Source organism: Trematomus bernacchii, unplaced genomic scaffold (assembly GCF_902827165.1).
Source record: "Trematomus bernacchii unplaced genomic scaffold, fTreBer1.1, whole genome shotgun sequence".
Lineage (NCBI taxonomy): Eukaryota > Metazoa > Chordata > Actinopteri > Perciformes > Nototheniidae > Trematomus > Trematomus bernacchii.
Window position 1 is genome coordinate 4,427,192 of NW_022988050.1, and position 12,492 is coordinate 4,439,683.

The window sequence follows — 12,492 nt, forward strand, 5'->3', positions numbered from 1 at the left end:
CTTAGCCCCCTGACTCCAAGCGTTTGTCCCCCTCCTCCACCGCTTGCTCACTCCCCTAAAAGCTACCCTCCCATTGATATTCAGTCTCTGTGATGAAGAAGACGCCACTGTTATCTGACTAGGGGGGTGGGGGGGGTGGGTTTTGACTGAGATGGCACCGTGTCGCACAGCCATGGCGTCGCTTCACGCTGGGCCCTACGCACGCCATTTGTTTGACGATTCCATGTGTGCTGGATGTCTCCATTTGTAGTGAAGCTGCAGTTTCCATGACAACGCCCGGACTGAAATAGCACCCCCAGTTTCCTCCCTCTCTCCTCCGCGCACAATACACTCATAACTGTTCATTCCTGATACCTGGGCCTCTTTCTACCGGGGCCGAGATGTCCCATACTGCTCATCTCCATTCATCATATGGATTGAAGCACATGAAACCCCCCCCCCCCCCCCCCCCCAACAGTCCCCATCATCGCTTTCACACACACACAGACACACACATATGCGCGCACACACATGCATCACTTCTCCTCCCACCTCTTATCTCTCATTTTCAGTCTCTCGGTCGCCCTGCAACAGATTCTGTCAACATACATCAACCTCTGTGTTGCCATGACAACGGTCTTGAAAATCACTGCAATTATTTCAACAAAGACAAAAACACTACAGCCACTTGGGGGAGAGGGAGGGAGAAAAAGGACAGTGTGTCTATGTGTGTGTGTGTGTGTTTGTGTCACAAGAAAGATGCAGAGTTGTGAGTCTGTGCTTGCGTGTTTAGTGACCCTTCAATGAACTGGTGTGTATCAAGAGTAGCTCAATGTGCATACAGTGTGATGTTGTGTGTGTGTGTGCATGTGTGCGTGCGTGCGTGCGTGCGTGCGTGCGTGCGTACGTGCGTGTGTATGCCTACAGTATGTCTCTTTGCCTTATATGGTGAAACTCTTTTCTTTCCGCCACCCAGGCCCTTGAGTATGTTGTTCTGTAAATCAGTGCAGGTGCACTCACTGACACATTTGCACATGTGTGTTTTTTCAAAACAAACCTGTACCAGTTAGTACCACGTGTGTGTGTAGTGTGTGTGTATGCTACAGACAGTGAGAGCAGTACTGTGCACTGATGGGATATAGAGAGATAGTAAAACAGATGGGCAGAGAGAGATCTGCACAGTGGAAGAAAGTTTACTAAGTACTCAAACTTTACTTTATTATTTCCAATGTGTGCTACTTACTATACGGTGGCAAATGCGCTACAACGGCCCAAAACATTTACATTTTGAGAAATGCCCTGCACTCAAAAACTATGCAAATCTATAAACACAAAGTGCCAAAACACATGCAAATGAAGAAACTTCTTCTCCAACTTGAAGACACGTGCAGCATTTAGAAAAACATTCACCAACTTGACGAAACATGCGCAGGGTGTTAAAAACACTGAAAACACACAACGCTGCAAGAAGTTTAAAACACAACAGTAACAGGGACACTAAAAATGTTTGCACAGCTGGGACAAGAGCGTTTGTTGGCGTTCGGGGAAGTTGGCCAACGATCAGTGTCACTGGAAACTTACCTACAATCTACGTTTTATTGGCTTATTATAACAATGTGATTCCATCATTGCACTGTTGGAGGAGCCTGGGACCTAAGATGTTCATCGTCATAACTACACTGTAGCTATGTACGTATGACTAATAAAAGCCTTGAAGTTGAACCTTGAACCTTCCAAGGATTATAAAGTGTTATAAAGAGTTCATCATTTTCAAAATTGAAAATGTTTTGTAAGTATATTTAAAATGAGTTACATTAGCTATCTAGCTTACAGCAGATCCGCAATAATATTGCAAGGAATCGTGAGATCATATTGTTAAACAAGCCAATACAACTTAGTGAAGTGTGTTATTTGCATGTGTTTTGGCACATTTGTATTTTTATATTTGCATCGTTTTCGAAAGTGCAGCACGTTTCTCTTCTTCTGTAAGTGTTTTCGGCCAATGTAGCGCCTTTATAAATACAGTCGAGTATACTTAAACACTTAGCATAACATTTGCAATACATTAAAAAATGAGTATGTTTCAAGAACAGAAAATATGCATTATAAAACAATTATGTGCAGTACTGTCTTTCTTCTCAAAGCATAAGGCTTGTGATAATCTACATCATTTTGTGATTTTCATCAACTTCCATTACAGGACCAAAACTGTGGCTCTCAACACAATATCCATTAGTTCACAGTGAAAAACCACATCTTTAAAAACTGGTCTCATAAAAAAGTCTGAATGATATCCTTTAATAGCGGGCACCGTCGTTTTTACTAGACATTTTTCAAAGAGGAGATAACTGTGTTTTTTGGGACTATTTTCAGCCACAGATTTGGTGCACTATTGAGTATTTACAGCAGGCATTGACCCCAAAAAACTGCTGTTTGTTGTAATAAAGAAACATGTCACCCAGTGCACTGTTGTGGTTTACTCATGTATTATTAATAGTTTTTGGATGTCTATTGCACAGAGGAATGCGCTATTTTGGGCAACACAGGATTTGTTGACAATAGAAAAAGATCAAATACCACTCGACTTCCCTGCGAGTAAAATTTGGATGCATGGTGTGTTCTTTACATTGCAGTATACTTTCATGTGTGAGACAATGGATGCTCTTTTACTTCAAATCAATGGGAATTAAGTCTTAATTTAATGTTTCATGCCACCCCTGTGAATACTGTACTGTGTATCACTTAGTACAACAGATCCTATCTTACCATTATCAAATATGATGTCAACGCTGTATGGCTTTAAATCTTCACACTCACTAATCCCATTGTATCTCATAAAGCTGCTTTGATACTAACAGATACTTACATGTGTGTCGAGTCAGGGAAAACACTCCGGGCCCTGTAATTTTAGGGCCAAACCCACGGCGGATGACACAGCTAGTTATAATGAGTGTTTGTGGCCCCGAGCCAGTGTGTAAGAGTGTGTGTGTGTGTGTGTTTTTATGCTCGTAGGAGTTCAATTTAAGAAGCCTGTCTTTACTTAACCCATTTCTTTTTTCATATTGTTCCCCAGTCCTTAAGAATGTAAGACTGAGGCTGAGTTATCCACAGTGAGGGGCTAAATATGTATCCTTATGTTCAAAAGATGACTCAAATATGTCAGCCGATGGGGGGGTTGCCGTGTCACCGCACAGCAGGGGATTGTCAGAGACAGTGATTTCGGACTTCAGGCGGCGATGAAGTAGATTGGGATCAGAAATCCTTGGGGAGAGAGAGAGAGACGAGGTCAGGTAGGAGGGCTATAAAAGCACTGCCTCCTCTTCTGGAACATGTACTTAATGTCAACTCGGGTCTGACTGGAGATTGGGGATGCTCTGCAGTCCTCCTCTGTCTGAAACTCATTTGACTTAAACAGCAAAATGTGTTAACAAGTTTGCTGAGGTAAGTGCAAGTGTTCATTTCCATCATCTGCGTAATCTGTTTTGACATTTTGTTGCATATGTACTCAACTGTACAGCCTGAATATTTAAATCGAGTTGACATAAATACTACTGTAGACTGAAATGTAAAAATGACCATGCATACATATTTTAAATGTGATATGACTTATTTAAAAGACACATTTTGCACAACGCTTGCCTGACTAAATGCAATGCAAAAAAAGTGTTTATCATATTCTGCTCTTAATGTTAGTTTATCATTTAAATGTCTGTATTTTGTTTGTCCTTCCTGTAAGCAGGAGTTAGAGATTGAGAAGTCAAAAAGATGTCCACATTCCAGAAAAGTTTGGGCTGTCTCTTCCTCTTCTGTCTCATCTGCTCGACTGAGTGCCGGGTGCTGAAGTTTGTCGTGGCTGTAAGTCGACTCTGTTCCCTTTTTCTTTCTGTGTGTGTGTTTTATATTGATAACATTTGAACATGAGTATTGGAATTTAACATTAAGCTCTTTTACAACCTTTTAACATCATCTGGAAGCCACTTTAGATCACATTACTCTGATATGACATTGTGCATGGTTGCTGATTACACAGTTTTTTTCTGCTCACTGAGCATTACTGTATTTACACATCTATGTGAAAAAGGATTACTTTGAGCCTAAACTCCAACAGTGTCATGCATATCTCCCCCAGACACTGCTGCTCCGTTATAAACCTCTTTGCATATCTTTCTCTCACACCATAGTTCAATGGTATAAAAGACAATGGACGGATTGAGTGAAAATCAAATATTCTTCCTACAATGTGACCTAATACTAGTACACACTAGTGTCATGACCCAGCATACTAGTTTAAAAATATTATTTTATAATAATATTATAATATGTATACTGGTTTATGTAACATTGACAGTTGACAATTTAATATACAATTACCATTTTAGCTAAAGTAAAGCAAAACAATTATTAAGCTTGCTAACTTGCTATCTAGTAGTTTTATTTTATTGTTTAAAGTCGCATTAGTTTGTTTAATTTCTGTATTAGTCCGTTTTTTATTGTATAGTTGTAATGTTTGCTAGTTTTTCATTGATTTAATGTCCAACTATTTTATTACAATTCAGTGGAGTCCAGTTTCGTTTGGGTTATTTCAGCATGTATTATTATGCGCTGCTTTCCACCTTCTTCTCCAGTAGGACTCAGATGAGGGTGTTGCACTTTTCCTTGTAGATGTGATATTTTGGTGTTGTTGTTTTTTAGTTTAGTTTCTTTCCGTTAACTGTCAAGTGGGAAATAAGTATTTTTTGTGTTTCTCTTAGTATCCTACGATACTGTTATGTTTGGCTATGAATACGTTTGGCTGTGAAAAAGAAATATGAAAGACAGACCATCTATTTATATATACTTTTTAGAAAGGTGCAGGTAATATAAGATTATTTTCTTCTCCCTGCTCCTTTTCGGTCAATGGTGTGTTTACAGAGACATGTTATGTTAACAATTATTATACATTAAGTTGTGCATACCATGAACGGAACAAATACAAATGAAATTAAATGTATTTAGTCGAAAAGGTGTTTTGCATCAAGAACGTGTTGGAAAATAAGAATTGTCTCCAAGAGAAAACCTCAACCTTCGTGACTTGACTTTGTGGTTCGCTTTTCCTTGACGTCTTCCATCCAGATTGTTGGTGAAGTTCATCCCACTGTGGTGCTAGCAGGAGTGACTCAGATGTGTCTATACGCCACTGTAACCAACCTGTGTGTCATGTAACTGCTCAGAAAGTGAGTCCTCAGGTTAATAATACTAACGCAGCAGGTCCACTATCTGTGTCATCAGAATGACTGTTCTAGCAAATCCAGACTGAACTCTTCCATAACACAGGTTTCTATTTCTGACTCGTGTCTCATAATGTATTTATTCCATAAGTACACGGTGTAATGGCTGGCAAAGCAGCATGGCGTCTGCATTTGTGTGACATAATCTGTTATGACTTTTAAGGTGTTTCGTCATGGAGATCGATCTCCCATTGAGTCGTATCCCAGGGATCCTCATGGGGAGGAAGTGTGGGCTCAGGGCTTCGGACAGCTGACTGAGGTACTCTGCGTGTGTCTGTGTGTGTGTCTGTGTGTGTGTGTATATGTTTGTTAGTCATCATTATAATTTTGCCAAGCAGAATTTAGCAAGCAAAACGAACCATGAATGAAGAGCTTTTAGGTGAGGGAATAATGGTCTGAAATCTTGCACATTTCTTAAGTTTTCATGGGGGTCTTAAGTACGGTGGCCCTGAAGTAAAAAACACAACATTACAGAAAACACAAAATCAAAACCATAAAACACAACATAAACCGAAATTCTAAACACTTTTTAATGATGAATGAAAGTTAGTTTTAATTAAGTTTGCTCTGGTTCAAAATAAATATCTTTAAAAATGTTTCCCTGTAAAAGTAATTGATAATGCCAATTTGTTGTATATAAAATCATATGTTGACCAGGCTAGTTTTGTACCTCTATACCACTGTATTTGAGCCTAAAACATAATTTAAAATTTGACAAAAAATGTACCTACAGTACAAAGCCAAAGCTGCTTTCTTCACCATCTGGCTGCATTAGCTTTAGATGTGGTATCAAAAATAACAGTATATGACACTTATGATCGGCACAACATAAGACCATTTCTGCTGAATCCAAGCCTTGAAATAAAGCGTGCAGTCTTTTAATTTAATTCCATCCGACTGTGATATAATGTCCCTCCAAGACAATAAGCTGGTTTACAGTGAATAGACGTATCATTTCTGGGTATAGAAGGCCATGTTGAATGGGTGAAATGTGTTAATATATGTAAATAAGTTGAATCTGACCTTAAATCTGCCAAATCTATACAGCAAAAAGGTCAGATTCGACAAAGATTAACCGCGCTGCCAATGTTCCTTTCAGCTGGGCATGCAGCAACAGTTTGAGCTGGGCAGGTTTCTAAAGAGGCGTTACAGCAACTTCCTCAGTGAGGACTACAATAACAAAGAGGTATGTGTATGTGTAAACAGTATGTGTGTATGTCTGTGAATTCCTTTTTTCCCTTGATGTCCCTTGTGAGCCTGTGTGCCTAGGTGTCACCTTATGCTCTTGTCAAGGGTGTCCTTGGCCCAACATGTGAAATCATGTGTTAAGTCACTGTCTTTATGAGCTGTTACAACATACACCAAGCTAATTAGCATGGCTCGTACTGGTGATATCACTGCTGTGGCCTTGTAATATGCTGTAACATGTGGGGTAATTTGGCCCCTGGGCTCCATGTGCAGTTGGCAGCATGCATGTTGGTCTGCATGCTCAGCATACTGTCATTATAAAGATCTGATTTCTGCTTTGTTTTCCTTTTTCACACTCACTGTCTCCCCTTTTCCCCTTGATTTCTCTACCTCTCCTCTCTTTCTCTCTCCCAGCATTGCTCCTATAGCTATCTTCTCCTTCTCCTAAATAACATGTTATTACCACACAAATACCATCTCTTCTCAGTACCTGTCATTGGCCATTTGTCGCCCAAGTCTCTGTCAACTTGTACCGTACCTTTCCACGCGCTGCCATGTCTGTTTTAATTTGACAAAGAGGCAGAAAAAAAAGCCATCCTGGGCATCACAGGAACATCCAACCTTATCAGCGTGATTTACTGTGTGCAAAAACCTGACACGGTGTGACAGAGAGATATAGACGAGCGAAGGCTGATGTCAGAAGAGATCACAGTGAGACAGATATTTTTCTCCCTATCTCTCTCTCATACATTTGGATCTCTTCTGACTCCCCTGCTCTTCATGATAAGGGAATACCTCAGTTGACTTGGGGGGAGTGCAGCTCACTCATGATACACTGCTGCTTTGCTGGGTGCATATATTTTTGCATCTTTACGTGACTAAAAAGCGAAGTATTCACTTTCCAGATGTAATCCTTTTTAGTTTCCAAGTGCATTCCCACTCTATAAAAAGTAAGCATGACTATAGGAATCAGTCTCATGTCTAGTACTACCATATGGATGCATTTTAATATCATGTTCCCTTCATGTTTGCCACAGTTATACATGAGGAGCACTGACTACGACCGCACTCTGATGAGCGCCCAGGCCTGCCTCGCCGGGATGTTCCCCCCGACCAGACGCCCGGCTCCCATCATGCCCCAGTTACTGTGGCGTCCTATTCCAGTGCACACCACCCCCAGGGCACAGGACAAGGTAGGCTGCTGAGCCACATAAATATTTCCTTTTACACGGCAGCCATACACACCCGAATAGAAACTTGTAGGCTACAAGTTAATTTGAGTCTCTCTCTCTGCAGCTCTGTGTTGCTCTCTGTGTTCACCTCAGCTCAGAACCTGCAGCGCTGAAATTCCCTATTGTTTTACAGTGAGAAATGCACATATAATTGTGCCCAGAAGACTAGCGATACCTGCAGTAAACGTGCATTATTTCCACTGATGTTGTGCTGTTGTTTTCGATTTCTCAAGCTGCTGAGGTCTCCGGGCAAAGACTGTCCTAGGTTTAGAGCGCTGATGACGGAGACTTTTGAGAGCGAGCACTACCAGAGGTTCCTCAGGGCTCACCAGGTGAGACAAACCACAGAAGAAGACAGACTTAGAAAAACACTGCATTGTAATCTGTTCAATGACGCTGTGCTCACAGCTCACTTTGTGTTAAACATCACTTTGCTATGAGTCATGTGCCTGTTAACCACTGAAAAACGTGTTTGTTTCCCTGTTGTTTTTTACATCATCAGAATTATATAACCAGAACTGCTGTGAATAATACTTTTCCTCACATCAGCTGCTTCTTTTCTGCTTATCTAGGCCTTGATCTGTAAATTAACAAACACTGTGAAATGCACATTCGTATAAAAAAGTGAAATACATACTTCACAGTAGCCGGTGCCAATGCTACCCGCACCTCTAGTGGATGTGTTAGTTATGCTGTAGACATGATGTACTCTCAGTGATTTTCTCAGGCACGGTGACTCCCGTGCCTCGAAAAAGCTGCACAGTGCAATTTCTCTCACATTCTCAGAGACGCTAATTAACGGTTGGATTGAATTAGATTAAGAATTACAATGAAATGGTTTTAATTAAACAGAGTCCCATGTGCTGCCTATTAAGGTGCTGTTTGAGATCAGGAAGGGGCCTCCTGCGTTGCATTTTTACACCCTCTGCTGGAGGCACATAACCTGCAAGCTTGATGCATGAACCAAAATGGTGCCATTTTTCACTGCACCGTCTGACCAAAGGCTGGATTTACAACCATCACTGAAATAATAACCAATCCAATTCATCAACTAATGTCTGCAATATTAGTTTATCAGTAAAACATTATTACCCACATATACGAACATATGTGTTATATTCTTTGACATTATGATAAATAATGAGTTGAATGCTGTGATTACAATAACTGATGTACTTAACTGCAGTTTTCAGATGCTTACACTCAACTTGAGTTTTATTTTATGGTACGAATACCCCACAACATTTAAGTGGGAAATATTGTAATGTTGACTTGACGGAAGTAAATCAGATGGAAATGTTCTATACAAAACAAATAAAATAAATTAATAGTTAAGGGCCAACTTTCATTTAAGTTACTTAATGGGGTAAATCTATTAAACATATGACAGAAAAGCAGAACTTAACATCCAAATTTGTCAGAAAATTGTCATTATTGATTCTTGAATTATGGAAATAAAGGTGCTTTGTGAGGTGACTTTGACCTTTGACCACCAAATGATAATCAGTTCATTGTTGAAGCCAAGTGGACGTTTATTCCAGATTCCAAAAGATTCCCTAAAGGTGTTCCCGAGACATTGCGATAACAAGAAAGATCCCAATGGACATACAAGACAATGCCACATCTTAAAATATTTACCTTGGGCCATTTTCATTGGAAAAATGCTACTTCTAATTAATTATATTTCTAATAACGATATTGTATTGATCAGAATATGTCTTCCACCACTGGTTAAATGTAATGTTGTAACTCTCTTCTGCACGTTGCAGTTCTTTGTTGAAGGACTTTCCAACCACACTGGCTACCCCGTCTCCAAACTGGTTGGAAAGAAAATGTGGAGGGTCCACGACACTCTAACCTGTCAGGTATACTTGGTGTTTCACACACATGAACACAATTGATCTAGCTGTATTCTGCAGTTTACAAATGTTTCAATTACTGATACAAACACCATCTGCAGAGCAGTGAGATGGAAACAGAAAGGGGGAGAAGAGAAGCGATCTGTTTTCTTCAACACGCCTGCAGAGAGTTGAGGAGGGGGCTGGAGTATGGGGGAATAATTTATATACATACACTAAGACATGAATAGGAGAACATATTGAAATCATAATTAAAGCATTATGAGATGGGTGGATTCTAGGCCAGGTTGAATACGCTCATTCACACTTGCAAAATGAGCATCTGTTATCTTCAGACCGGTGCTAAAAATAGCTGGAATAATATGAATGATGAAACACAGCCATTTAAAACTCCCTTTGTTGCGATTCGTGCGTTGTGTAATGTGATTATTAGCGCGATGCAGGGTAATGAATGCTATTTTCTTGCACAGAGAATCCATAACTTGACTCTCCCACGCTGGGCCACCCAAGATGTTCTGGACACCCTGAGGAGAATTGCATCATTTGAGGTCATGTACAGCATCCTCAGTCACAAGAGGAAAGAAAAGGCCAGGCTCTCGGGAGGTGAGGATTAACACAAGATGTAATTAATTAAAAGCACTTTTCTGAGAGAGAGACACAATTACAGTAGTGCATCCAACAATGTGCTGTGGGCAAGAGGCCTTGTTTATGCCTCAGGCAGTGTAAAGTGGTGGGCCGGGCTTCCTAAAAGCACATATGAGCTAATGGCAGAGAGATTATTACAGCGCTAAGACAAGATGCTCTGTTAGGTCAAAACGATTGCGCTGCTGTCTGGGAAAATTTCATTTGCACTGTTGACACTGATGTGCTAATTTATCAGGGGTGCTGCTGAATGCCATCCTGAGGAATTTCTCCAGGGCTGTAGAGCAAGGGAGTCCTCTCAAATTCATTATGTACTCAGCTGTAAGTTCAACGTTTGGGCACACACACATACACACACATTTTGAATGTCTCGTGCAAACTGCTGTTTCACATCTTCTCACTGCCTTGATGTTTGTCATTCCAGCATGACTCCACACTCATCATGCTGCAGGCGGCTTTAGACGTGTACAACGGCCTCCTTCCTCCTTATGCCGCCTGTCAACTCTTTGAGTTCTACCAGGAGTATGATGGGTAATGACATCCCGCCTGCTCTTTGCATAATTAATCACACTTTTTAGGTCAGATGGCCAAAACACACCAGATTTCGCATCCCACTGTTTAGCAGCACCAAACCATATAAGACAATTCTCTTGTAACGTCTAATATCGACCCAGGACTGCAGTAACCAATTTAACATGATACAAAAAAACATTTACGCAACACTTTACAGCTAATAACCATCATTACAAGTTTAAACGGCATTCGGAGCATCAATATCAAAGCAAATAACTGTGTGTGTTGTAATCTGAGCTTCTCTGTGGGCTACATTTAGCGCCGGTCTGGCTGCAAGTACTTGTTAGCGCCTGTGAATCCTGTTTGTTGCGGAAACTCTGCACAGTGCTCATATGGCAGTAACCTCTGAAAAATCGTCCTGACCCATGATGTTGTGGCAGAAACATAACCACCGTGCCCCGGTTTCCTCTCAGTCAACACTAATGTGAATGTTAGCAATGCTTTCGCTGTTAGCTAGCACGCCACAGTTAGCTGCTATTTGCCTCCGCCATGTTGACATTGTGAAGCTTTAAAAAGTTTCAAATTGCAGTTAGTGTATTGTAGATAGTAAATAGTTTTACTGTAACAAACAGTAAAATTATGAGTAATAATGCTAAAAAAAATTACATTGGGGCTATAATTGATGCTCCCTTTTTTTTTTTACTGTTTCACACATAAGATTATATACCATATGTTTAAAGATGGTTTACAAAGCACACGCACAAATATCTTGTCTATTTATATTTATAATGTTAATTGTGCAAATTGTGAAATCATACATTACTAATTGTCATTTGATTGTTTGTTACAACAAAACACCCATTACCTATCAATTTACCATTTAATGAGTGATACCAAACAACTAGCACAAGTGTGTGTCATCTCATTGTGTTAATTCTAAAAACTCCCCAGTTCTTATTCTCTGGAGCTGTATTACCGAAATGACTCGTGGCGCGACCCCTTCCCCAACCCTGTCCCAGGATGCAACGGGCTGAACCCCTGCCCTCTGTCCATGTTCACTGAGTTGGTCCGGGACGTGGTGTCAGAGAACTGGGACGCTGATTGTGGGTTTCGGACAAAATTGTCAAGCACAGGTAAAGAAGTTGTTTGTATTTTTTTACAATTAATGTTATATACTGCTACTTCACACATTCAGACTAAAACACGCCTGTTGTGAAATAAGTATGTGCAATGTATACATTTATTAATCTTATAACTGGCTGCTACTCTATATGTAGCCTATACATTTTGAGTAAATATTGTGTGCTTGCCTTTCAATTTATTATGTTAGTGTACTCATTAGCCTCTTGTCTCCATTTTCATTGGGCTGTAAGAATGTAAATGTTCCCTCTGTGGGACGAATAAAGGATTTCTGTGTTAGATTCTGATTCTCATGCTCGCACTGACTTCTGTTTCAACACATATTTTGCCACCGTTAACGCTTCGCTGCATTATGTTTATTCTTGTATTCACTTAAGGGACCAGTGTGGGGGATTGTGAGCACAGACTGTCTGGTTTAAAAATATCAAGGATTCTGGAAATCTTCCAAAATTGTTTTCACATTCACCTAAACAAGATCGTTGTCTCCCACAGGTGTCACAACAGCTCTTGCAGTGGCCGTGGGTCTCCTGGCAGTGGCGCTGTTGTTCAGCATAGTGGTGGCAATCCGCAGGAGGAAACCTCAATACTCCAGGGGGGTGTAGTGCAGAAGACTGTCACACTTATGCCAAAAATACAGAAAGGTGCCTCTCTAACAATAATGTGCCTTGTTAG

General features: G+C 40.5%; 1 protein-coding gene across 1 annotated transcript; it reads left to right on the plus strand.

Moving 5' to 3' along the window:
* The first annotated feature begins 3,744 nt into the window (after positions 1–3,744).
* On the plus strand, positions 3,745–12,492 carry LOC117474062 (testicular acid phosphatase homolog). The gene is made up of 11 exons (XM_034120077.1): positions 3,745–3,834; positions 5,410–5,505; positions 6,346–6,432; positions 7,472–7,627; positions 7,900–7,998; positions 9,436–9,531; positions 9,996–10,128; positions 10,406–10,488; positions 10,592–10,698; positions 11,632–11,813; positions 12,313–12,492. Exons 1-11 carry the CDS (start codon positions 3,745–3,747, stop codon positions 12,420–12,422), a joined length of 1,239 nt encoding a protein of 412 aa, XP_033975968.1. The 3' UTR covers positions 12,423–12,492.